The sequence below is a fragment of the Sinocyclocheilus anshuiensis genome, unplaced genomic scaffold (genome assembly GCF_001515605.1).
Source record: "Sinocyclocheilus anshuiensis isolate Anshui unplaced genomic scaffold, SAMN03320099.WGS_v1.1 scaffold1403, whole genome shotgun sequence".
Lineage (NCBI taxonomy): Eukaryota > Metazoa > Chordata > Actinopteri > Cypriniformes > Cyprinidae > Sinocyclocheilus > Sinocyclocheilus anshuiensis.
Genome location: NW_015538003.1, coordinates 769,087 through 796,896, shown reverse-complemented (window position 1 = coordinate 796,896; position 27,810 = coordinate 769,087). Strand labels below are relative to the sequence as shown.

The 27,810-nt window shown below is 36.9% G+C and overlaps 1 protein-coding gene across 3 annotated transcripts; it reads right to left on the bottom strand.

Moving 5' to 3' along the window:
• Positions 1–1,072: 1,072 nt before the first annotated feature.
• Positions 1,073–27,445, bottom strand: LOC107676849 (casein kinase I-like). Of its 3 annotated transcripts, XM_016471546.1 has the most exons (12): positions 27,356–27,445; positions 26,989–27,253; positions 16,482–16,551; positions 8,033–8,181; positions 7,599–7,833; positions 7,246–7,331; positions 6,190–6,274; positions 5,956–6,104; positions 5,723–5,803; positions 3,709–3,810; positions 1,850–1,956; positions 1,073–1,367 (listed from the first exon to the last, which is right to left on the bottom strand). In XM_016471546.1, exons 2-12 carry the CDS (start codon positions 27,214–27,216, stop codon positions 1,313–1,315), a joined length of 1,347 nt encoding a protein of 448 aa, XP_016327032.1. In that variant the 5' UTR covers positions 27,217–27,253; positions 27,356–27,445; the 3' UTR covers positions 1,073–1,312. The 3 variants fall into 3 exon arrangements, with proteins under 3 accessions (XP_016327032.1, XP_016327023.1, XP_016327040.1); XM_016471537.1 differs by having other exon boundaries at positions 26,989–27,445; XM_016471554.1 differs by lacking the exon at positions 3,709–3,810 and having other exon boundaries at positions 26,989–27,445.
• Between the last annotated feature and the right edge of the window lie 365 nt (positions 27,446–27,810).

The following is a 27,810-nucleotide window of genomic DNA, read 5'->3' as shown; positions in this document are numbered from 1 at the left end:
CACCCTTTTCTATTCCAGCATGACTGTGCCCTAAAGCACAATGCAAGATCCATAAAGACATGGTTGGATAAGTTTGGCGTGGAAGAAATTGATTGGCCCACACAGAGCCCTGACCTAAACCCCATCCAACACATTTGGGAATGGAGATTGCAAGCCAGGCCTTCTCGTCCAACATAAGTGCCTGTCCCCCACAAATGCTCTACTGGATGAATGGGCAAAAATTTGCACCAAACTCCATATAATTGTCTATGTACAGATTCTACAACAATAGTCCAAAACCATCAAACATTTAAAATAAACAATGCAATCACTCAAAAAAAATACCAGTGCAGGACACTTGCTTAAATTTGAAACATTTTACTTGGAAAGGCACAAACTATGATTTCCTGGTAAATAAACTTTGACGTGAAAAATAAAACAAGAACATATTTTTCTTCTTTTCCTTAAACGGTCCTTGAACAGATATCAGCCCTGTGCGGGATGCGCTCCCACATCAGTTTATATAGTCTGTCGGTTGTCTCGTCGTTTCATTTCAAGCCCACTTTGTTGTCTTCTTTTTTTTCCCAAAAGTGCAATAACAACAATGACAAGAGAATAATATCCATTTGTCTCTCCGTCCCCCACAGTACCTGAGGCAGTAACTGTGCTACAGAGTCCACAATAACAGAAAAAAATGGAAGAATTTATATATTTTTTAAAAAGACAAAAGGACAAAAAGAAAGCATTTCCAGGACACTACAACTGCTTCACAACCCAAGGATTCCTTTAAATCAAAAATACAAATAAAAAAATTAAATTACAGGGAAAAAAAGACTCCAGAGTCTGGTTGAGATGAAATGTGTCCTGTTATTTTGTAATTTAGTTGGGGGTCGTTCCCAGTGCAGAGGCGACTCCTGCCCTCATGTTTTTAATCACAAATAAGATCTATTTCTAAGAAAACTTAAATCATTTGTTCACTGATGTAACGTCCCCTGATCAACAAACAATAAACGTTTCAAACAGCATCTTTTCACACACTGTGGTCTTATATCATCATTTAATTTCATATCATCATCTTTTCATGTTTGTGTGATTATGTATCTTCATTATTCTCTTTTTTTTTTTTTTGGAAGGAACCAGAGTCTGTTGGACAGTCAACATCATTCCTTTGCACTCCATTAAGTGGTGAAGCATCTATGAAAGAAAGTGTGATGGGGACAGAGAGAGATAGAGAGAAAGAGAGAAAGACAGCGAGAGAGAGATCTGTGTATTTGCTTGCATTTCAAACTTAACAGTGACCAGAATGTTTCAAGTTCTTTTCAAAGAGCGCGCTTCACTTGTGCCTCTGAAGAGCTTTCCTCTTTCTTCTCTTAAAAAAACAACAGCACCTAAAAGAAAATCAGAGCAAAATTTACTACAGACAAAAAAAAAAAGGAAATAATGAGGCATAATGAGGGACATTAAAGCAGTAAAGGGACATTCATATAGCAATTTGCAGAGACAAAATTAGCAATTCGTAAATAATTTATTTTCAATTAGAATTGAAGAGCTATAACGATGCAAAGTTGGCATATCCAGCATTGAAACATTTATGCAAACGAGCAGTGACAGCCAATGGTAATAAAGAGGGCAAAGATGATTTTACAGTGATTAATTGGTCTGTTATGATTCATCACGACCCACATACAGGGATAATATCAAACTAATAATACAATGAGTGAAAAGGTGTCAGCAATTAATATGCTGCATTATTTTATGTAATTTGTATACAAACACCTTTACACTCAGAATATTATTTTTTTAACAGAATGAAAACTGATTTGCTATTTTAGGAACACCATTGGGGGACTTCTGGTGATAATAAACGTACTTTGTGTCATCTGCCACCTCTACTTCAGCGGGTGCAGTGATGGGAGCGTTGGAGTGTCCTGCGGTTGGGTCGTCTGTGTTCAGCTCTCCATTCATGGAGCTCATGACCTGAAGATCACAAAGACAGAAACAATAAAAACATGTCATGCAATCCCAAGAACTGAACTATTTACTTCAGTGAGTCACAATTTACACTCTAAAGAAACATATGCATCCTGTAATAGGTCATTAAAAACTGTGAATTGTAAATTGTAAATATTAAAGATATGAGATTCATATGACCAAAAGAGCACACTTTTCAAAGTATGTGAATTAATCTAATAAACACATGTACTGACTGCTATTTCATCAAAATATAATTTGACAGATACAACACAACAAAGTACTTCCTAAAAAATTTACCACAACCAACTTGTGCAACCACAACACTCATCCTTAAAGATTATACACATATATGGGAAAAGGGAGGAAGCAAAGTATACCGTGAATATGTGATCATTCAAATGAGTCATTAATGACTCATCTTTTTTTTTTTTTTAGGTAGAAAACGTGACTACACTGCAACATTCCCGTTTAAAAAAAAAAAAAAAAAAAAAGTTTGTTTGGGCCTCTCATATTCAACCCATAAAAAAGTCATTTTGTAGAACTTGTAACTGGAATCTTTGTGCTGAGGCAGTGTTATTATTGTTAATTAAAACTAAAAATAATTTTTCTTATACACTAATTTTCAAAGGTTTGGGATCGATATGTTTTTTTTTTTTTTAAGAAATTAATATTTTTTATTCATCTAGGATTCATTACGTTTACCAAAAGTGAGAGTAAAGGTGTTTATAATGTCACAAAATATTTCAAATTCGAACACATGCAGTTCTTTTGAATTTTGTATTCACCAAAGAATCTTGAAAAAAAAAAAAAATGAGTATCAGCTTCTACAAAAATATTTAGCAGAACAATGTTTTTTAGCACCAAAATATAATTCTAGAATAATTTCTGAAGAATAATGTGACACTGAGGACTGGAGTACTGGCTGCTGAAAATTCAGCTCTGCCAAAATAATACATTTATATGATATTCAATGGGGAAAATTATTTTATTTATTTTAATGTTTCACAATATTACTGTTTTTTTTTATTTTTATGAAAGACATGCAGCCTTGGTAAGCAGAATAAAAACTTTTCTTCAAAAACCTAAAAAATTTAAATATCCCAAGCTTTTGAATGTTAGTGTATCACAAAACTGAAAAATTGAAAATAAACCAAAACACATTTTCATGGTTCCAGAACTAATATAAAATCTAAAAAAATGTATTCTACTCTAAATAGATTTGGCAGTAAAACAAAAACAGATTAACTAGAAATCTTTGAAATAACTAAAACACAAACTAAACAAAAAAACTAATTTGTAAAGACAAATTGAAAACAACAGAGAAGTAAAAACTAAATTATAAATTCAAAACTATAATAACCCTGTCCTTAAGATGATTCAAAAGACATAATTATCTTAAGATGTGAGATGAAAAACACCAGATCTGTGTTTGGACCATGGGAAATCATTCCAAAACCCAACACTAGGTGGCACATGTGTCTCATCAAGTGCCTTTCAAATGCACCACATAAGAGTTTCTCTTTTGAAATCTATCAGCATCCATTAGATCCTATCACACCGTGAGCTGCTCTCCAGCTAAAATGCTTGATGGCTTCTATTTAAAACACATGGTATCTCCAAGGAACGGCACTGCCGCCATCTGTAGTGTGTTCAGAGCCTAAAGGAGCCAAGCTGAGTGTCACAGATGAATGAGTGTGCGAAACAGAGAAAAGCAGCCATGCTCACTCAAAAAGCAACACCATGAGCAAGCAGTACCTGCACTGAGCCCCCCAGCCTCTCGGCCGTGAGTTGCGACCCCAGAGTCTCCTTATTGGTCACTGGAGTGAGCTGGGACTCACTTCCTTTGGGCTCGGGCGACTGATCGACAGTGGAAGAAGCATTTTGGGCGGAGAAGCATGGAGGGTGGGCGGGGTGAGATGGATGGAGATTTTGAGGTATGATGGGAAGGGGCGGTGGGTGAGTAAACAAACAAACGAAAAATAAAACATTAAAAAGACATCATCTCACATGCAGAAGCTTGCTCAATTACTAAGATAAAAGTTAGAAGTGAATGACACAAACTAATGGAAATAAAGAAAAAAAAACAGAGTGAGAAAAAATAAACAAAAACCCAGCAAACATGCAGAATTGAGAAAGGCTGCTATTAGAAATCAAAGCAAGAGGCTATTTTTTTAAAAATAATGACATGAACACTACCATTATAACTGTTAACATTGTTTTTTAAAGACATGCAAGTACAAGCAGAGGGGCACATATATGTACAACAATCTTCCACCAGACTTTTAAGATCATTTTATGCTCATGTAGCATGAAATGAATGCAGAGATACTCTGGGTTAAACTGGGATTTTTAATAAAACAAGCAAAATTGCAGCTATATGTTAGTGGATGTACATCAGTACACATTTGATATATTTTATTTAAAGATGTCACAGGAATGAAGGGATGAGCCATAATGAAATCAGAATTTCCAGGGTGGCATTCTGTGCTGCACTGAAGAACACTCTCTGTTTGTTAGTGGATGTATATTGGGAACAGGGGCACATTTTGGCAACACTTTATTTTGTGATTTCACTGGAACATGGATGAGCCACCAAGAAATGGAGTATGTGCTGGAGTTGCGTAATGACAGCAAGAACACAAAATCCAGACAAAGACAAATTTAAAAACAAGTACACTACCGTCCAAAAGTTTTGGGTCAATAAGTGTTTTTTTTTTTTTTGAAGCAGAAGAAATGTATACTTTTCTTCAGCAAGGATGCATTAAACTGATCAAAAGTGACAGTACAGACATGTTACAAAATATTTATATTTCCAAATAAATGCTGTTCTTTTGAACTTTATCAAAGAATCCTGAAAAAAATGCATCTCAGTTTCCACAAACATATTAAGCAGCACTGATGATAAGAAATGTTTCTTAAGCACCAAATCAGCATATTAGAATGAATTCTGAAGGATCACGTGACTAAAAACTATAATAATGGCTGCTGAAAATTCAGCTTTGACATTACAAGAAAAAATTACATTGTAAAATACATTAAAATAGAAAACAATGTAGAACTAATAATATGTCACAATATTACTGTTTTATTGTATTTTTGAGACTTAGGAAACAAACATTTTTGACTTCTTTCAAAATTATTTTAAAATATTATTGTCAACAAACTTTTGAATCATTATTGAGGAATTCCTGTCCTGTTCACATTGTCATAATCATCAAGATAAGACAAAACAGATGTGGAAACATGATATTCATGGACTTTCACCATATGGCCCTCATCTCCAGTCAGAACATTTATGCCCTACAGAAAAAGTGGAGACAGTGCTGATACCGCCACTGAACCGAAAGCATTTTGATTCAGCAGCAGAGAACTTTGTCTCTAAGCAACTGGCCACTAAAACAGATTTGTTTACACCAAGCAAGGCACAACTAACCAGCCTTCCATCCCACTAATTAATCACACGAATGATGTTCAAAAACTGCATTGCACAACTGTAACATCACACCAAACTTGAGCAACTCCTCCAACAACTTTTCCTCTGTCATCAATGTGTATGACCAAAAGCATCAGGGCTTATTCTGATTGGTTGCATATCTAAAGAGGAACAGTGGGCGGGTATACTATATCTGGCTTTGAGTGTGTAAGATACATCCTACACTGCACTGGAGCGAATGAGATGTACACTACGACCACCTAGGGTGAATAAAAAGTGTATAGCGTACTTCCCTCAAGTAGATTCACTCCGAGTTTAACTGTGCACCCAACTCACCTGGTTTTTGGTCTGCGGTTGTGCTTTGTCTCTGCTGCTTGGCTGGGGTGTGTCTGTGGGGATGGGGCCTATAGGTGTAGGCTGTAAAAGACAACAATGATCTCACCATTGAGCATGTCTCTCACACTTATACACTTGGAAATAAACCCAACGTAGCATGACAAAGGCCTTTGACAGTTGAAGTACACAAGAAAAGCATAGAGGAAATATCTGTGGAGGAAACAAACACTCACGAGAGGCTTGCCGACCCAGTCATACTCGTAATCGAAGACATAGCCGTTCCTGTCAAAGAGGTCTGTGAAGAGCTTCCTCAAGTAGTCGTAATCTGGTTTCTCAAAAAAGTCCAGTCGTCTCACATATCTCAGATAGGTGGCCATTTCCTCTGAACAGAAAACAGAAATGGCGTTAGTTCAGGGAAACGATTCACACGCTACTGTGCTTGACATAACCGAATGGACGGCACTAACCTGGGAAACTTTCACATAGCACTTCGATCGGCGTAGCTCGCTTGGTGTCGCCAATTTTCTGGTAACGTTCTTTCAGTGTGTCTGCCTGTATGGAAAACACACAAATGGCTTCTCACCAACAAACTCTTCATGAAAGACTAAACCTGGCTGAAATGTAATTAAGCATATGCAACACATAAATCCAGGGCACGATTTTGCCTCTGGCTAGTTTTATTGAATAGGCAATGACTCGCACAACAAAAGAAGATTGTTTTACTATTTTTTTTTAACATTGACTTTTTCATTCTCACCCTACTGTCATGTGCCTTCCATGTAATCCCTTTAAGTGATGAATTAACAATGGTGTGAGAGACAGTACTTCAGCATGCAAGTGCAGAGCTTCTAACACCTGTGTGCGTTCAGAAGCAACCGCAACGGTCATGTGACTCGCTGCTCTATGACACATGGCTGAGCAACTGAAGCACAACACGAGCAGCTGATATCTGCATTTATTGCCATGTCATCACACTTCTCAGTTACACTACTGTTCAAAAAATTTGGGGTCATTAAGACTTTTCTTGAAAGATATTAATAGGTTTATTTAGCAAGGATGCATTCAAAAGTAACAGCAAAGACATTTGTAATGTTCAAAAAATTCTAATAAATGCTGTTCTTTCATAAACTTTTTAATTCATCAAACAATACTGAAGAGTATCATGAAAAAAAAATCAGCAACATCATTTTCAACATTGATAAGAAATGTTTCTTGAGCAGCAAATCAGCATATTAGAATGATATCCAAAGGATCACGTGACACTGAAGACTGGAGACTTACAGTGAAATTAAAACGTTTTTATTGTAATAATTTAATATTTATATTGCTTTTATTGTATTTTTGATCAAATAAATGCATCCTTGGTGGAAAAACATTAAAAAAAAATCTTACCACCCTAACATTTTCAGCAGTATTGTACATGTGCATAGACCTGAGGATTCCTTTATTAATACCACAAAAAGGTCGCAAAGATCAAAACGAAAAGAAATCATTTCAAGAATGGGTGGTAGAAAAGTGCAAACCTTCAAGCCCTGCCAGGGCAAACTGCCTCTCAGGAAGTACATAAACATATGGCCCAGTGCTTCTAGGTCGTCCCTTCTGCTTTGTTCTGAGGGGGAAGAAAAACAACAACTGTTACACGTCATACTGATGGACAACAGGTACATTTTCGCTGTAAAGTGAGACTGATATATTTAAAACTACACGATTAAGTGGATTACATAAATATGAGTCACTCAAGAAAATGAAAGTATGTAATTTAAGGTGGGTTGCTGATTTTATTATTTTTCCCCTTCACCCAAGAAATCAGTTTAACATTTTGGAAACACAAGGCTGGTTTTCATAGGAAAATGAAAGGAGAGTATTTAGTGCACACCTTTTCCCAAATGTGTGCTGATACTCATATACCGGGCAGTGCCAGTCAGGCTCTTATGCTCTCGGTATGGGATGTGTTTTTTGGTCTCGGGGTCTATGTATTCTTTGGCAAGCCCAAAGTCAATGATATGAATGGTGTGCTGCCTCTTAGACCCCGGCCGCCCCACCAAAAAATTCTCTGGCTTGACATCTCGATATATCAAGCTCCGCGTATGAACATACTCCATCCGTGTTATCTGAAAAAAACAAGGAAGACGCTGTTAAGGACATTCTGGACCAAAAAACAAAACAAAAAAAAAAATCCAACACAAACATGCCAGAGCTGAACGATTCCTAGAAATCATTTAGAAAACAGCCAACAGAAATCCTAAATGTGTAATGAGACAAACCAAAATTGCTGAAAAAAGCTAACAGCCTCTCTGACCAGACGCTTACCAGTTGAATAGCTATCATTAGGACGGTCTTGAGGGAGAAAGTGCGGTCGCAGAGGTCAAAAAGGTCCTCCAGACTGGGCCCAAGCAGTTCCAGAACCATAGCATTGTACTTCCCGCAAGGGCCGAAGTAGAAGACCTGAGGAACTCCCTCTGCAAAGACAAAAGACAAAATGATCATTTAACAACCCAGTGAAATGCAAATGTGGAATCTCAAACTCTTGTTTTTGTCCTTTAGAGAAATGGTTTTGTACTAGGGCTGCACAATAAATCGCATGCGATATTTAATGCGCATCTTGTCAGAAAGCCGGTTCTGTAATCAGCGGTAAATCTCCATCACCTGCGGGCTTTCACATTGAGCAGCATTAACTACACAGAGCCGTTGTTCACTGACGAGCTGCACAAAAAATCGCGCGAATATGAACGTGGTTTTGCGCAACTCGTCAGTGAACAACGGCTCTGTGTAGTTAATGCTGCTCAATGTGAAAGCCCGCAGGTGATGGAGATTTACCGCTGATTACAGAACCGGCTTTACTGACAAGATGCGCATTAAATATCGCATGCAATTTATCGTGCAGCCCTATTTTGTACTATTATTTTCTTAACACCACCAAATGTTTAGCATCCTGTTCACAGCCAGTACAGGCCACCGTCTCCGACAGGACCCATAATGACAATACCTTGAACAAAACATTACTAACAAGCCCTTTGAGAGAAAGCACATCATGCAATTCATTAAAACAGCGACTATCTCATGCTCAGAGTTTACAGAGGGCTGTAAAACAGCTGATCTGTCCCACGTACACGGCACGTTCTCCCCCACAGTAAGAACTCAGTGCACAGACAATGGACATGATTCTAAAAGGTAAATGAAGGCGAGGCTGAACATCATTCAACAAAACTCTTTTGCTTCCACTGAAACTATATAGCATAGTAGGGGTGGGTAATATACCAAATGAAACTATATAGACTAGTATAAATGTTCTACTGCAATTATGCAAAACTTGCATAATTGCATGCAAAACCATGCTTTATGGCGGGGAATGGGCGTTCAATCAAAGACCAAAAAAAGCTTGTACATTAAAGAAAAAAGGCTGTGTCCCCTTAGATATTGTTCCTAACACGACTATTATCAACTAAACGTGAGAAGCCTATACATTTATTTGCTTAGTTTTAAAAAAGCAATGACAAAGACATATTTAAATAAATATAAATATTAAAATTAAAATGAATATTCATGACAGTAGAAATAGGAAAAATTTTCAAATGTGTGAATATATGTATAAATAATTTATAATAATAAAATATATGTTCATATATTATATATACATTCATTCATAATAAAAACGTATTTATTTTTCTTAAATATTGTGCTATTTTTGCTTGTATCACCCACCCCTAGCACCATAGTACAGCCTAAAGTTACAGACCAAAGCAAATAGTCTGGTGCAAATAACAGGTGTTGAGCAGAATTACTTTTTTGATGCGTCTTTGAAAAAGCAAGCATTGCTGTGACTCCACAAAACAAGACCTCAAGGACACACAGTTCTTAACTGCTGCCCACTGCCAGTGTTTCCAATTCAATTCCAGGTCGCCTGTGCCAAATCCCATGTGTGTGTGTGTGTTCTTCGGTCCAATGGTCAGATGCAGACGTGCATGAGACACACTAGGAAAACCCAGCTCCAGGGAGGATTATAGAAGTATTTACCTGATCTGGCAAACATCATTCCCACGGGTGGGGGTGCCCAACACGCGCACACACACACACCTGCCTGCACTTTAGCCAGCCAGATCTATTTGGAAACCACAATGATGATGGATGTGCCCACGGCAAGAGTGCAGCCAGGAAGCTGACTCATCAAAGCACCAGATCGGAGGTTTAAACCCAACGCAAACTCGGCAATCAGAAGAAGGAAAATTACAACCATGCGCAGCTGGATCACTTCCTTGAATTGTAAACAAGGCCAATCGCATGTTTTTAAAAGAGTTTCAAATCATACCGAAAAAATTAAATATTTTAATTATTATATAGGCAGAAAGCATGGTTATGAGAGGAAGCACAGTCCAATTTATCCATGCAGTATGCAAAAAAAGCTGCACAACAGAGAGGAATGTGATGAGCAGTAATTACAGAGGCCACAAAAAGTATTTGGACACAAAGTCACAGCTCTCAATTAGGAATGAACCGATAACATTCCTACTGATACAGAGAAGTTGATCTTTTTCTTTTTTTATGTTATGGCAGCTATCCGATAAAGTGCTAATGATAATAATAATCAAAAAATTTAATAAAATAAATGAATACAATAATTTCAAATTTATCAAAATCATTTATTATTGAGAATAAAATCTCAAATCAATAAATCTTGTCAATGTCAACTAAACAACATGAAATATTGATCAAATATAATGATAGCAAAAGTAATCTAAAAGCAGGCAGAAACATCCAACCACAATTAAATATCATTACTAAGCTGATAATTATCAATGTCAACCAATATTGATAAATAAAAATAATAAAACAAACACATACATGCATGAATTAAAAAAAAAAAATTGCATACAAGCATAAACGAATACAAAAACACAAACAAACAAACCGATCAATCGACTAATGGTGTTAGTCATCAGCATATCATTTTTTTAGTCGATGTATGAAATCAGTTCAGTTCATACATTTTTAAACGTGGCTTAAGTGTCCAATCACCTATGTAGGCAGTCTTTGGCTTTATGGATTTTTTCTGCGGTGCACCGTTGCTAACACTAAAGTTCAACAAGGAGATTTTCTGCCATATCACAACCGCACTCACTCACATCACTAACAGAGCCTGAGAGAAAACAACACAACTCATTGTTCATCAAACACATGTCCTCTCAGAGCAGACGCACTGGAATGTCAAAGTTTAGCACACATGCCCAAGCGAAGGCTTGCATATTAAAGATTCAGCATGTAGCCAGAGAACAACAAGGCCCTGATTCCATTAGCGGGACAGTGGAGAAGAATCAGGGGCTGAAACGTGATCGCTCTGGTCAGCAAAGGTCCCAGTGTGATTCAGGAGATGAGAGGGCTTGCGTCATCCGCCCTGCTGCATAAAACATCCACAGTCTGCACAGCAGAGAGTTCCATGACCCTTTTTTCCCCAAATGTCAGAGATTGAACGCAACGATTGAAAAGCCACTAACCAAGTCAAAGTCACCCCATGCAACTCAGCTAAAAATAACTCTAAAGCTTTAATCAGCAGCACAACAGCAATTAAACATTTAAACACAAGCTATTTAAAACAAGCAAGCCACAGGGCAGCAGCAAATTCCCCTTCATTGCACTTTAAAATGCCTTGAAATAATTGACAGAGGCATAAAACTGTATGACATTTCAAGTACAAAACTGTTGATGGTGCAAACTGTAGGGCTGAAACGATTCCTCGAGTAACTCGAATACAAAAAATCATCGAGGCAAATGATGTGCTTAGGAGAATCGTTTAGTCCATTTACTAGGGATGCACTGAATTTTCGGCCGCCGAAAATATATGCCGCGCCGCCCAGCAGTGTTCAGGTTTCACTCTCCTCCAGCCGTCATCACTGCGCCGTGTGACGTTCCGTTCAATATTCCGCTCTATCAATGTGCATTCTGCTCATTTACCGCTCATGCTCACCGGAAAAGCTAAGTCCGCTCAAATAGCGCAGACAAGAAATTTCTATGTAGTATACTTGTTCCAGTTTGCAGTACTGGGCAACGCTGGTAAAATTTCGTTCACTGATCTGCTCCCCGCTATGCTCTGCTCACATGCGCTGATAATAATAGCTTTGCCAGGGTTTTTATATTTTTATACATGTTTACTTGATATTTCTTGATATTAATGTTTTATGCCTTCATTTGATAATTAGATACACAACACAGCATTTCTGAGGAAAAAGAAAACATTTCATAAGGCTATTTTAAGAATAAATAACAATAAAACATTAGGTGAGAGAAAATAAAACAACTTTATAACGGTCATTTTCTTTAATCATAGCTATAATTATTATAACACCTAAAATATGTTGCGTGTAAAAAGTGTTTGTTTCAGCCACTTGAAGGGTGGGTACATTGTGTGCACATGATCAGGATGGTACCACATCCGCCGCATTTTAAGAAAAGCTATGATTAAAGAAAATGACAATTATAAAGTGATGTTTTATAATTGTCATTTTCTTTAATCATAGCTATAATTATTATAACACCTAAAATATGTTGCGTGTAAAAAGTGTTTGTTTCAGCCACTTGAAGGGTGGGTACATTGTGTGCACATGATCAGGATGGTACCACCTCCGCCGCATTTTGAGAAAGGAAAAACCCTGTTTGCAGGACTATACATTATTTGGATAATTAGTCAAAAAAAACAACAACAACAGTTATGTCTGATTCTGTTGCATAGAACTGAATAAAAATAATACATTGATATTTAATATTAATATATTTTCTGTCCAATTTTCTTTCAATAAAAGTGTGGTTATTTTATTGGCTTGTGTTTTTTAAATTCTGTGTCATTAAAATGTAGTTAAATTAAAAAGTCTTACAAAACTACTTTGTAATAATTATTTATTTCATTAAATAATATAAAGCATTTTCGGTTTCGGTTTTCGACCAAGCACATCCAGAATTCTCGGTTTGGGCCCAGAATTGTCATTTCGGTGCATCACTACCATTTACTGTAACTACATACAGAGCACTGTGTTTGCAACCACATGCTCCTTTAAAGGATTACACACACACACCAGTATGCAGAGAGACATTTAAGAGGGTTTATTCTCCAAATAACTTTAAATTCATGTTGCTGAAAAATGTGTTCTTAAATGTTATGTGTATGGACTCTTGTTTTTGTTCCACGTTAGCTTCCTGCCCACTAATTTTTGCCTCTTACAAAAGCCACAAAGCCTTCTAAGAAGACAGTAAAGGCCTATGTCATGCCTGAGCTGTAGTTAGGCTGAAACTTGAACGTTAAGTTGCACAATGTTTAGGTTTTATTTTTTTATTTTTTATTACTATTATTCTGATTTATGTCTTAGTTTCTGGTTGTACTGTTTACCTTTTTTAAAGTAATTTGAAACAGATTTTTATATTCTTATATATTTGTATTTGCATTTTGAATGTAATATGGCAATTAAATGCACTAAATGGGTTTAGTTTTCACAGTTATTAATATATGCAATTTCAGCAATAAAAATGTGTCTTATCCGATTACTCGATTAATTGATGGAATTTTCGGTAGAATACTCGATTACTAAAATATTCGATAGCTTCAGCCCCAGTGCAAAGCAAAGATCTTATTTATGATAAATGCAGCACTGTGACTAGGGATGTTCATTTTAACCAGTTAACTGTTAACCGACCGTAAGAATTTTTGACCGATGAATACAATCAGTTAAACGGTTCAAAAAGTCATTATTTTTTTTTTAGTAATTTATCAAAATATTTAAAAAGGTTTGCTGCATGGTTAAAATATGCTACACGTATAAAAAAAAGTGTTTTTTAGAAGAAGAAAAAAACAAGTCGAGTATAAGTCGCAAAAGGTCATTATTTTTTTTTAGTAATTTATCAAAATATTTAAAAAGGTTTGCTGCATGGTTAAAATATGCTACACGTATAAAAAAAAGTGTTTTTTAGAAGAAGAAAAAAACAAGTCGAGTATAAGTCGCATTTTATTATTTCTTTCAGAAATAGGTCTAACGCCGATGCGAAATGTTTACAAACATTATAATAAACACTGTAAACATAGCTAGGCTATTTTAGTTCCCCTCACTCCACAACAAATCCTTTCAATTAACAGTATTTAGAAAAGAACAAGAATTAAAAATATAAGAAGCTATAGCTATATAAACAACAAGTTGTGGCGTTCCAATATCCACGTAAAACAAAATGTTTTGCATAACATCACGGCGGTACTGTGATAACACTTAACAGCACAGACTTTACTACATATTTGAACTGAGCATACTAACAGTGGAAGCAACTACTCCTTTTAGTCATAAAGACAATCGGAATCGTAAAAGGTTTGCTTTTATTTGTGTACATTCACAATAAGAACAAATCTTTGTGCTTTTGTAGCGTCGGTTGTCAGTTAGGAAAAATAACCGAAATGAACATCCCTAACTGTGACATCAAATTAGAAAGAGCATGTGGCAATATGCCCCAGGAATATCCTAACATGACCTGGACTCTTTTTCCAGGGAGGTAGAGAATTAACACTCTTCTTTAGCTGCAGGTTTAAGTGAGCAGAGGTTCTCCGGTGGCTTAAGATGAGTCTCACAATGGCAGATCCTCTCAAAGGATTCTCTGCTGGGAAAGCTGGAGGCTCTAGTTTGGTTGTCTCCTCTTAGGCTTCATAAAACCTTTAGATCCAGATTTTACAACTGTGAATCACTGGATCCCACTGGCTTGCTTTGGAAAGCGATCATGTTCACTTTGAAGTGATGGTTATGCATTACCAGAAGGTCAGGTTGTGTAAGATCCAGTATCACACTGAAAATCATAGGTTGAGAAACTTAAAGTCTTTGAAACTGCATTCATCTATTAGGGCTGAACATTTTGAGCCTGGTGGTCTTTTGTCCATTCCAGTATACTGTTATGTCCCATGTCATTTAGGCCTTGGATTCAGGGTCAGGATAAATGACACGCATCAGCAAAAATGCATCAGAGAGGGAGAATAACCTAACACTCTCTGAACCACAAGACACATCAGTCCATAGAAGACAAGTAAGAAAAGGAGCAAAGTTTAAAAGTCAAGGTTTGACATTCTGAGCAATGTAAAATACACCAAAACACCACAAGGGACAGTTAACCCAAAACCAAAAATAATTATTCCTGTAATATACCTCAAAATCTTGTTTATATACGTTTTATAAAAGGATAAATGTCACAAACAATCAAATAAATACAGGGTTTCTGCAGGTTTTATGAAGGTACATTTATGAAGTAAGACATATTTTAAGACCAATTATAGAAAATGTAAGGAATAAATTAAAGGGAACACAACATGTTTTCTAAATATAAATACCTAGGGAGAACACAATGAGTTGTATCAGCAACAGTTTAAAAATACTTTGTAATTATTTTGTAACATTTAGAATTTTGTAAATGTCTGAAGATATTTTAAATCAACATACATTTATTTGGAAAGCAATATTACATATGATTTTAAGGCTTGTTTACTGAGAAAGTGATGAAAGTTAAGTGAGTTTATGATTAAAACAAGAACAAATATCTGGCAATGTGGTAAGAACAATCAACTTAATTCAAAAGGATAACAAGTTTTCATACCCAATGGATCTTCTTTTTGCATCTCATGTATCTTGATTTAAGGATGTTTAGACATTTGTATTGGAAAAAATCCTGACAAAAACACTGAGGAAAATATTAATTCCTTGCAGTGTGTGCAAGATTTAATGCCTTTACTTTATAAATTTAAGATTTTCTGCTCCGATTTAAGACATTTTAAGGCCTTAATGTGTGGAAGCACGAATTAAGACTTTTATGACCCTTTTAAGACCTGCAGAAACCCTGGAAAAAGTCAAACAATAAAACATAAATGATTATACTTTCTTTAGCTTTGTGAAAGACCTGGTTCAAAACAGCAGCAGCAACCTAAACACGATAGCCATCCATGTTTATTTTCTCTTCGCGCACTACTGGACATATGGCTTTCTTCTAGAGAGGAATCAGTCACGTGCTGGACATTCGATAATGGCAACCCAGCCGCGAGGAGTCGTGTAGTTATATATATAGTGGGCCTGCCCTGCACGCCTGCACTTTCACTGGCTATTAATGTTGCAGGGGCGGCAGCAGTGGCTCCGGTGAGCTGGCAGAAGATCAGATCCCGGCTCTGGAGACAGGCGTTCAGTGAATGAGATCATTGCATTGCAGGGTGGCTACGAGTCGATGTGAATAAGAGCCGTACTTCGTGCCAGTCAACCTTCCGGTTCAGTGATCAAATGGATGGAAGCACCAAGGATTTGTACAAGCTGCTCGTCCTTTTCATTGTAGGGCTTAAAAGGATCAAAGTTCAGCCTTCTGGCTTCACAAAATGTATGGTAATTACAATCAAAATGGCCGAGGGTAGCTCTCCAATCTCACAGCTCTGAGATTTAATCCATTATAACCTCATTCATAAAGCAAATGATCATTTAAATCTGGGAGGGAGACACACTGAGGCATGAACACATCTTCTCATAGCGGACTTCCCCTGGGTAACCTCTCACCTTGTACCCCCCTTAATCTCAATCCCATTTTAGACCCTCCTCCTTTTCACTGTTACTTGCTGCTGATGAGTGAAGCAGCCACATCAAAAGGTTGGAAATCACCGCCCCCACAATTCTCAGCACACAACTGAAGGATGATCGGTCTCATACAGGATGAGTAGGTGGCGGTTTTTCATAAAGCATATAACATACGATTCTAGAAAGGCTGTGAGGCTTACCTGAATTTCCCAGCTGTTTATAAAATCTATACTCCAAATGGAGTTGAGGCGCCCTGGATTTGATTGGCTCCTGAAAGAGAAGGAAAAAACTAGGCATTAGAGGATTACAGGAAATAATCAGAGAATCTCTCAAATATAACACAAATGTGACAATAATCCTCAGCTTTAGGCTAGCACAAAGGTAACTTCAGCATCACATATTTCTAGTCACTACACATATCCACCTTTATTTTGCACATTTTCCAACAAAACACATTTTTTACCATTTTGTAAACTACTTGGGGTTGGTAAGATTTTTCTGTGTGCTTACCAAGGGTGCATTTATTTGATCAACAATATAAAAACAGTAATATTGCGAAATTTTCACAATTTAAAATAGCTGTTTTCTATTTTAATATATTATATTTATGTGTGATTTATTCATGACAAAGCTGAATGTTTAGCAGCCATTACTCCAGTCTTCAGTGTCAAATGATCTTTCGGAAATCATTGTAATATGCTGATTTGGTGCTCAAGAAACATTTATTAGTATCAATGTTTCAAAAAGAAGATTATCAATACATAACATATTTTGCTCTGGAAAAATGTATTGTAGGATGCAGTGGAAGTCAGGATAGAAGTGATAATATTTAGTTGCACTGTGAATGTGGCCACCAGTAGGTAAGAACAAATAGGTAAATAAATTAATACACATAATTAAAAGGAGAAAAAAAGGTAAAAATACAAAAAGTTAATCTAAGCAACAAAAAAAGTTAATAGAAATGTGAAGTGCATACAAATGGCACAAGTGCTCTTCTAAAAACTGAAGTGGGATGGCAAAAGAGAAGTCAATGCCAACAACACGACTGTATCAGTTCTCATGGCCAAACTAGCAGCGTGTTCCGTCACCCTCCCACATTTCCTTTGTTATAAAGAATCCATCACTGCACCCTTTATATAAGTCAAGAGGGATTGCCTGGAAAAAACTTTCCAGTGGTTAATGGCCTGTAACAGAGAACACACTGAGCGAGTCTTCAATCAGGTGTCACGTTACAGAGCCGTCACAGTTCAGCAGCCAGGCCTCTCCATCTCCCAGAGCCTGCTAACAGCCAGCGCTCATCCATCCACCTGACCACAGACGTGTCACAAACATGACCTTAATGGTGGCCTTGTGATTAAAGCCAATCAGAAGTTCAAAACCCATGAATCCAATAACAAATATCATTGATTAAAGCACTTAACCACAGGTAGCTCTAGGTGGTCTTCCTATGTAACTAAATTGGATGAAAAACATCTGCAAAAAATTACTTTTGTTTGTACTTTTGTAGTTGTTTGATATTATATCAGGAATAGTTTATAATACTATATAATTAATAATATATATTTATATAGATGCATAAATATTTATAAAATAATTGGAGAATCATTACTGCCAATGCAGAGTAAAATAAAAAAATCTGTACTAAAATAAACTGTAATAAAATTAATAAAATATCATAGACATATACTATAAAAATATAATATATAAACATTTAAATAAAAAACGAATAAAACTGACAAAACACACTACAAAACAATTTAAAACTATAGTTTCTAGTTTCTCACTGATACTAAAATAACACTGCTTCAGTGTCACATGGTCCTTCAGAAATCATTCTAATATACTGATTTTGAGCTCAAAAATAATTTCTTAATTATCAGTTTTGAAAAATTTGAAAAGTGCTTTTTTTCAGGATTCTTTGATCGATATAACATTCAAAAGAACAGCATTTATTAGAAACAACATTTTCATACAATGTCTTTTATGTCTTTTCTGTTACTTTGATCAATTTAATGCATCCTTATAATAGTTTGAAATTTAAAAAAGTTTTAAAGGTTTACTGTGGCATTGAAAGGTAAAATCAGAAGAGTAATGTCTGGGTTAGGTAAAACACTACAGACTAAGAGGGCTCTATGTTCTGGATTCTAATGGTTCAATCCAGCTCATGTTACTTGCTCAGAAAACGGGTAAACACAACAGTGCAGAGCTGCATCTGTTGAGCTGTGATGTAACAGAGGTCAGGCACTCATACGGCTCTTTCCAGGAAGAATAGTGAAGGGATCGGACAGATTAAGCACACCAGAATGTCCATCCAAATCTCTCAGTTTTAAGGGGAAGTGTGGGTGGGGGGGGTTACTGATATAAGATGTAAGCCTCTGGTAAACATCTAAAGTTTGAAATGAAACATTATGCATCTTAAATAAATAAATAACACAGAGATGCAGTTACACTCTTTAAAATCAACAATGCATCATGCATTCAAATCTCTGGGAATCTCCACAGTTTCAGTAACTTTGCATTTCCTTTAGTTTTCCATTTAATGAGATGGAAATGATCTGATGCAGTTAGTGGATTTCATGCAAACTTTTGAAACAGTTTCTGTTCATGCAAATGAGCATCATCATCATCATGAATCACGGTTATAAACAGGATGCCCAAGGCACTGGCACAGGCTCCTATTGTGAGCACTGTGCCCTGTGCAAATACGAGAAATCAGTGCCCTGTCTTAACACCCATAGAGAGCTCCACCCAAAACCACAGACATGCCCAAAAAAGCATTACATTAGTATCTCAAGATCTCTCAGGAAAGTGCTCGGAGCACATAAGTATATCAGCAGACTGCTTTATTCAAATCTAAACACTGAAAATGAAGGTCAAATAACGGTAGAGATATACAACCAACAAATACATTCGCAACCTACACTCACTGCCCACTTTATTAGGTACACGGAATCTCCACAGTTTCAGTAACTTTGCATTTCCTTTAGTTTTCCATTTAATGAGATGGAAATGATCTGATGCAGTTAGTGGATTTCATGCAAACTTTTGAAACAGTTTCTGTTCATGCAAATGAGCATCATCATCATCATGAATCACTGTTATAAACAGGATGCCCAAGGCACTGGCACAGGCTCCTATTGTGAGCACTGTGCCCTGTGCAAATACGAGAAATCAGTGCCCTGTCTTAACACCCATAGAGAGCTCCACCCAAAACCACAGACATGCCCAAAAAAGCATTACATTAGTATCTCAAGATCTCTCAGGAAAGTGCTCGGAGCACATAAGTATATCAGCAGACTGCTTTATTCAAATCTAAACACTGAAAATGAAGGTCAAATAACGGTAGGGATATACAACCAACAAATACATTCGCAACCTACACTCACTGCCCACTTTATTAGGTGCACCTTGCTGACTTTCTGACTGGAAGACCTCAGGCAGTACGGGTCGGCAAACTCATTGTCATGTTCAAGAAACCAGTCTGAGATGATTTGAGCTTTGTGACATGGTGCATTATCCTGCTGGAAGTAGCCATCAGAAGATGGGTACACTGTAGTCATAAAGGGATGGACATGGTCAGCAACAATACTCAGGTAAGCTGTGGCATTTAAACGATGCTCAATTGGTACTAAGGGGCGCAAAGTGTGCCCAGAAAATATCCCCCACACCATTACACCACAACCACCAGCCTGAACCGTTGAAACAAGGCAGGATGGATCCATGCTTTCATGTTAAATGCATTGAGTTGCTGCCATGTGATTGGCTGATTAGCAATTTATTTTTCCTCTAAAATATGATGCATTTCAAAGAGAGATGGGATATTCAACAAACAAAACAAAAAAAAATATTTTATTTATCGGGATTCAGGAATTGGATCATGAAAAGTGGTCGCTACTACATGAAAAGGATAGGAGTGGTTAAAAAATAAGAGGGCTAGATGACATTAGCTGAAAGAGAGAGTTGATTAAGGCCCAATCCCATTTCTACCCTTGAAGGTCAAGTTAATTTTATTTTCTCTATAACATCAGATCACAACAGAAGTCATTTAAAAAGTTACCTTTCCTATAAAACATGTCTATACCTTGTTCTTTTTTTAAACACTAAATAGCCTTATGTTATTTATCTTATTTACATGACGGCATGTCATTTCTGTTTCTACGTTACATGGTCGCGCTCTCTGTATCACGCAGACACGCACAGCGGAGTTCCGCCCCGATGCGCACACACAAGTGAGCACACTCCCACTCCCACTAGTATTTGTAAATATTAAGCCGCAAAACGACTACTTAAATATGAATTCTGCGTCTCTCTGTGTTAATGAATGGTGCAGACTCGCGGTTTTGTTTACTACTCATACTGAAGCGTGCGTGACGCTTCCGGTGATATTATCATCTGCCGTCTCACTAATGAAGACATAAATACATGAACATCTTCTCCAGAACTGCTCTAACACACGAACAACATCTCAAGAACTGCTCTGAGAGTCACTTCATGAGTATTTTACCGTTTCATTTGAGTAAAGCTAGCCTCATATCATATACACACAGAAATGTAAAGGTATTCACGGCAACCCATCAAAATAAAAGTTCGGTTTAACTTGATTGATAAATATATTAGCCTACTATTGTTCAGTAGAATAGGCTACTACTACTACTACTACAACTAAAATTATTAAAACCTTATTTTTAAGGAATAATCATACAATATTTCTTCAATGTTTTAATTGTAATATTAAATCCCCCTTATATTATAAAATAATATAATCAAGTGTGGTTGAAATAAATTATGTCTAAATGCAAATAAAGTCTAATACAGCAGTAAACAACAACATTCGCAACCCATTTGTCCGCTATACTATGATCTTTGTACTGCAACCGAGGACATCAACTAGTCCAAAATCAGTTCCTCTTTGGCTTTCCAACTGACTTGAGCTTTGAGTATGAATGTACAGTCTCCCCAAATGACACAACTTTAGGCCAGCGAGAGGGGACAACCACGAAAAGCACTTCTACAAACTGAAGCTTTAATGTCATTAAAAAGCTTGAAAGATGATACTGAGCAAATCCACTGCGCAGAAATAATTCAAGAGTCCATGATCTCATTTTAATGTGAGGCTCTGTGCCTTTACACCCATGCCATTATGAAACACATAATCCAAAAAAATTACTGTGAGAGGCTGAACGGAGTTAATCTTTGTCAGTCAGTTGTAATTGATGATATAATCTGCTGCATTAGAGGACGTTAGTACATCTTAACATGGAGGATAAAGTATCACTGGCTACAGGCATTACTTAATTAAAAAAAAAAACACATTCAGAGTGGGTTGTTTTATGATGAGCTAAGCAATGCACATTATCTTTTACCTATGCAATTAGCCAATAATAAGCAATGGATCATGAAATGGTGGTTTCTTATTGAAAATTTGTTTATTTGCAGGATGCCATGTCGAATATATTTTTTAATTTCCAAGATTAAACAGGTCAACATTGGACAACATTGAGTGATTTCACAGCAGTTAGCTATCTATTGCTCTAAAATACCCAATCATTTGTGAGATTCTCCACATAATGACCTTCAAGACAGATTATATGTAATCTGTGCCCTGGAAACCAGCCTCAGTGTTTAAATGTGCTGACATTTTTAGGGAGCTAATCATCTGGAATAAACTGGTAACTCTGAAATGACAGAACAAACCACACAAGTGGACTCAAAAAGTAAAAAATTCTTGCAGAAGGCGCTTGAGAAGGTGCATAAACAACATTCACTAAAATGTGCCAGCGAACTAAATTAACTAGCACGTCTGGGCCCCAAGGACCATCTGCAACGCCAATGGTGTATGTATGTTTTGATGAGGTGTTAGAAAAGCCAGGTGGGGATCCATCATTATTGCTGACATGGGCTGAAGAGGGCAGGTTGCACAGCCAGCAGCCCACAGAGACTGCTATGGATATATAAATTTTCGTCTGCACTTTATTTCCAGGAATACTGTGTGACCCTCTTGCCCATTCTTATTAGAGATGTGCAAAATGACTTAAAATTACTTTTTAAAACCAACAAATGCTCTTTAAATTAGGTTGACTTCAGATTTGCCTGACCCAGATGAGATGCAAGTTGATGTTTTAAAGTGTATGTATTTAAAGACATGGTGAAGGTTGTACCATGCAAACAAATAAATAATCAAATATTATTTAATATTAATTAAACATCTAGTTAACTATTGTGACCTTACTGTAATTTTACTAGTAATTTAAGTTGCAAACATTTTTAGAAATGAAAGCAAATAGCAATTAAAGACAACATTAAACATTTTAGTTCCATAATTACAAAAAAAATGTAATTATGGAAATGGAAAACACATTTTGAAAGATAACAACTTTTTTCTTTAGACTAACATGCACTAAACCCCCTTCGCACAACAACAAAGACATTAAGTTAGCAAATAGGTAAAACTTATTAAATTTAAAGACAATTTGGAACAAATACCCAATTAAAATGTTTCTATCACCAATACGTGAAGCTAAAATAAGTGCATGTTACTACAGTCACAACCAGGGTCTTCAGTCTGAAGTAATTATGGGTAAAGGTGTCGAGGAGTCTGGATAAGACAGAAACAGCTGGTCTGTGTCCTGCTCCTTCAACCCGTCGATTTCAGATCAGATTTCAGAGTCCCAGATGGAGGGAGAACAGCTGCAGAGGTCTAACAGCAGAGCTTCATACACAGACTGGTACCACTGTCACTAGTGTGAGCAGCCCGGGGGAGATGAGAGAGGATTCCAGAGCAGGCCGTCATTCGCACTGCAGTTTTAGGAGCAGATGTGACAGGCTTAATCTACTCTGATTAAATCAATCTTCTGCTTACTGACAGGACATTATAGACAACACATCACATATTCTTCAGGAATGCATCCATGATCAACACGATCTCCGAAGACACACATACTTTAAACGCATTTGTTCCCCATATTCTTAAGCAACAAGAGGGATGCAGGGACAGGCAATAGACTCATAGGTAGAACAGGCGCCAACCCATAAAAATTTTGTCCAGGTTCCTGTGAACTTAAGCTACGGCCCTGTCGTGATATAAAATTACTCACACTGTGATATTACACTTTGGTCATATCCCCAGAGGGACAAATATCTAATTCAACTGTGAATTTCACTCTCTCGGAGCAGCCTGGTTGCTGTCAATCATCTGATAGAAGCTGTCAATCACTGCAAGAGAGATCCAGTGCTTCATTATTAAGCAAGTGCTAATGGACACCATGACAAAACCAATCTTCTTGCCTAGAGATTGTGCCAATTTATCCATTCCTCCTGCTAACATGTCCGTTTCTCACATTCCCAAGCCCTCAGTCTTGAATGATAAATGGATGAATGAGAGAGCAGAATGAAAGAGATTGTATATGGGAGGGGCTCAGGATTCCAACTGCAGTAGAGAAACAGAAATCAAATTCATAAGGCCACGGCCAAGCATTACAAAATCTCTCACACAGCGAGATCTGTGGACACATGTACGATCAAACAAGCCAGAGCTCTTGTATTACTACAAAGTATCTGTTTGGAAGCTGTCATACATGTATTACACAACTGGGATCCCCAGCACAAGTATGTGAGAGAAAGAGAGAGAGAGAGAAACTACGTAGTGTTTCCACTCCTCCGCTCTGTTCTGGGTCCCTAGTGAGCCTCTCAGTATGGACTGACTGGAGCACTGTGTCGACAAGAACCAGGGAACAATGAGAACCTTTCATCAGCTTTATTCTCTCTCCAACTACTGTTGTTTCTCCAACTCTCCTCCTTTCTTTTTCCCCCCTTCACCCATTATTGCTGTTCTAGGGATTTCGTCAGAGGGCAGAGTCTGACTGTGGCTCTTTTCTTTCTCATATGTTAGGGAACCGTGCCAGAGAAGTTCACCTTTGCTCCAGGTGCAGCTGTCACCAAAAAAAAAAAAAGGAAAAAAAATGTACAAACTATACAAGCTATTAAGAGACAAGGAACTTTTCAACGCTTATCAATTTTTAAAACACGTGATCAATGTTGGTTTTGGTAAACTGGCGTTGGGTTGGGTCACTGGGGCTCTTGCTTGGTGAGGTGTATGTGAGCGGAATGTGGTACAAACATGAACATGCCCAAAACTAGAAACTCAGCAATGAGGATTTAAGCTAATCCTGAACCTGCAGCTGCAAAAATCAACATTAAGACAATTAATTTTCAACCTATATCAAACGTGTGCCACAATCAAACAACGAGAATGTTTAACTGATAGCACAAACTTGTGGTAGACTCATTTAAATAAGCAGGAGGCAGCTGGTGAGGACTGTGGGTGTCTTGAGGTTTTAGTGCTCAGTGAAAAACAGACGTGCAAAATTCTGCCTTTAGAGTTTGCATTAGAAGACAAATCCCTTGAATATCAACACTAGGGCTTGCTTTTAATTAATTAATTTATTTTATTTTTAATTGTAATTAATTTCTTCATTTTTATTTTTTAAAATAAATAAAATAAATAACATTTATTAGTCTTTGTATCACACACAACTGTTCATAAGTTTTTATTTTTTAAAGAAATTAAATCTTTTACATCACTACATAAAATCTATTTAATATAAAAATGCTTTGAACTTTCTATTCATCAAAGAATCCTGAAAAAATAATGTATCACAGTTTCCACAAAAATATTAAGCAGCACAACTGTTTACTGTCAACATTGATAATAATAAGATGTAGCATATTAGAATGATTTCTGAAGGATCATGTGACACTGAAGACTAGAGGAATGATGCTGAAAATTAAAATTTGCCATCACAGGAATAAATGACATTTTGAAATATATTAAAACAGAATATTGTTATTATAAATTATAATAACATTTCATAATATTACTGCTTTCACTGTAGATGTGATTAAATAAATGCAGCCTTGATGAGCATAACATACTTCTTTCAAAGCATTGAAAAAATAATCCAAACCTTTGAACAATAGTGTTTTTAGTAAACATACAGCAAGTAAATATTGCCGTTATTTATTACTATAGTAACTGGTATACTGATAGACATAAAACAGTAAAAATCTAGTTTAAAATCATGTAAAATAACTTGATCACAATTTTATTAAATTATTATATAAATATTATTTTCAAAGAACAATTAAATATTTTCATTTAGTTCATTAGTGAAAATCATTTTTGTCATCCGTTTTAGTTATTAAATCCAACAATTTTTACAAACAAACCTGCATGTATTTTAGAGTAAAGACATAAATTGAGCATTGTTAAAAGGCTAATAAATATTGAACTTTTCTTATTAGCTACATTGCCCAGCCCTATTGCAGCCATGTTACAGAAGGAAAAAGTGGACAGAAACGCAGTGGCATGGGTGCATCATAATACTAAATAATTTTAGCACTAAAATTACAGTGCTTGACTTCATATTGAGAAGTTAAAATGCGCTTTGATAGTCAACAATGCAAAGATAATAAAGCCTTTGACGTTACTAATGCAAAGATAATCATATCCTTCACTGGAGTATCCAGGGAGGAGGGCGACTAAGTGTGCATACGCTATCTATGACAATCCCTTTCTCATGGTGCCAAGTTACTCGACGGTCATTTCCCAGAACACAGGACCTCCCATCAATAGCTTAAAATGATCCCTATAAAACTCCCATCAAACAATAAAACACAACATGGACTTTAAATAGCCCTGGACTTTGAGCTTCTGTCTGGGTGTAGCACGAATTGAACATGTTTCAGACGTCCCTTTTGCTGTTTATGAGCCAAGTACAGATACGTGAATGAAAATTGGAAGAAATCCAGTTCTGTATGACAGTCTCCGGGGCAGCAAAATCTCTTCACACATCTGACAGAAGTGTCCTGGAATAAAAATGGATTTTGGGTGCCCATTTCCTCAAAGGCTTTTGTTTACTCATGTTTTAGAGGCCAAACTGAGCCCACAGAGAGTGTTAGGAGTAACGTCATAATGACCACTCACCACAACGTCAGTCAATACTTTACTGCGCAGTATGGATAAACCGTTTGCCTGTTTACAAGGATAGCCTTAAACTCCTTTGCATTTATCACAGTGGCCCAGAAAGAGCCAAAAACATAGTTCAGATTAACTTCCATTTCACTCTGGATGGAGAAAAGACTTTCTAGTTTCTACCTTACACTTGACAGTCAGCCAAAGTTAACAAAATGTAAAAAATAATTGGTATCATCTTTCTCGCAAATGAAAACTCCATAACGCCACCCATCAATAAATGTCTTATTCGCTCATTAAAAGAAAATAAAAATCGAGTAAACGTCAACAAACAGTCAAAATGATTTATTGCATTTTCTAAAACAGGGACCGTCTGTGTGCTTTCCTCATTAGCAATTACCCAAATCTGTAAGTAACTTGTTGCTGAGGACAGCAATACTGCATACAATGTTAATATAGGACCTACCCATTGTAATAACGGATTTATATGAACTGTAAAAAGGAATATCTAGAAGCAAAACTCGGAAAGAAAGTCTAGTAAATAATCCTGCCTAATGTAATATTGAAATAGTTATCATTAAAATGTATTCCAAAGCTGCATCGAAAGCCAAAAAAGCCATTTTTAATGAACACTTGCTTTATATAAAATCTTTCAAAATATAAAAAAATTATAACACTCCCATAAACATGGGAAGATGTGACATTTACAGTACTTGTCTTCGCACAAGAGCACTCACCAGTTTGATGGCCACATATTCATTTGTGTAGAGGTTTTTGCCTAGCCGCAGTTCGCCGAAGTTTCCACAGCCGATCTTCTTCCCAACTCTGAAGTTGGGGCCAACCATAAGGACCCCAGAGTTAGTCCCCGTTCCCCGGCCCCCATGTCCAGTCCTACTACTTGCTGTTTTCGACATCCTTTTCCCTTCCTCTGTCTCTTCCTTCCCACCTCTCTTCTCAAAATCCATAAGCTTGTGATACCCTGGCCTCTCCACGGTTACTCCCCTGCCATGCAAAACAGAGAAGTTTCAAAACAACCCCCCAGGAAACGTGTGGGGATGGTGGCGAAAAGACAAAACGGGTGAAGGGGTTTAAAAGTGTATATACTGATGATTTTTGAAGAGCAGAAACCGATGTCTTCTGCAGACGTGGTGGGTATCACCGAAAGCGTAGTCCTTGCATTAATCCTTCGGTGGATGGGACTCCGTGCGGAGAACAGCCCGTTTGAGAATTACAAGCCTAACAGTGCCCGTATCAGTTTCCAATTCCAACAGGAACTTTGACGACACCTGTGCGGTTGATAATGGAGAGGGGAAGCGGTGTAGAAGGTCAGAGATCTCTGTTGCACACCACCCCCTCTCCCATCCAGGGTCAGCATTGCTGTTAATGTAAATGGAAAAGAAAGTCGGAGCAGGTAATGCAAGAACTATTGGAAAGACGGATGCGCTTTCCTTCAGAAAATGCACTTAAAACGATCAATGGCAGCCTGACTGGCTGTAAAAGGATACCAGACCAGAGCTGATGAGCAATATACAATCAGCTCGGCAGAAAAACATCATTGA

Bases quoted from the DNA above. Each gene is read 5' to 3' on its own strand.
- LOC107676849 (XM_016471537.1), bottom strand. From the start codon at position 27,216: ATGGATTTTGAGAAGAGAGGTGGGAAGGAAGAGACAGAGGAAGGGAAA. The intron at 7,332-7,598 runs GTGTGCACTAAA...CTTCCCCCTCAG, and splicing joins CAGCACACATTTGGGAAAAG to AACAAAGCAGAAGGGACGAC. The intron at 3,811-5,722 runs GTGAGTTGGGTG...ACTGTCGATCAG, and splicing joins AACCGCAGACCAAAAACCAG to TCGCCCGAGCCCAAAGGAAG.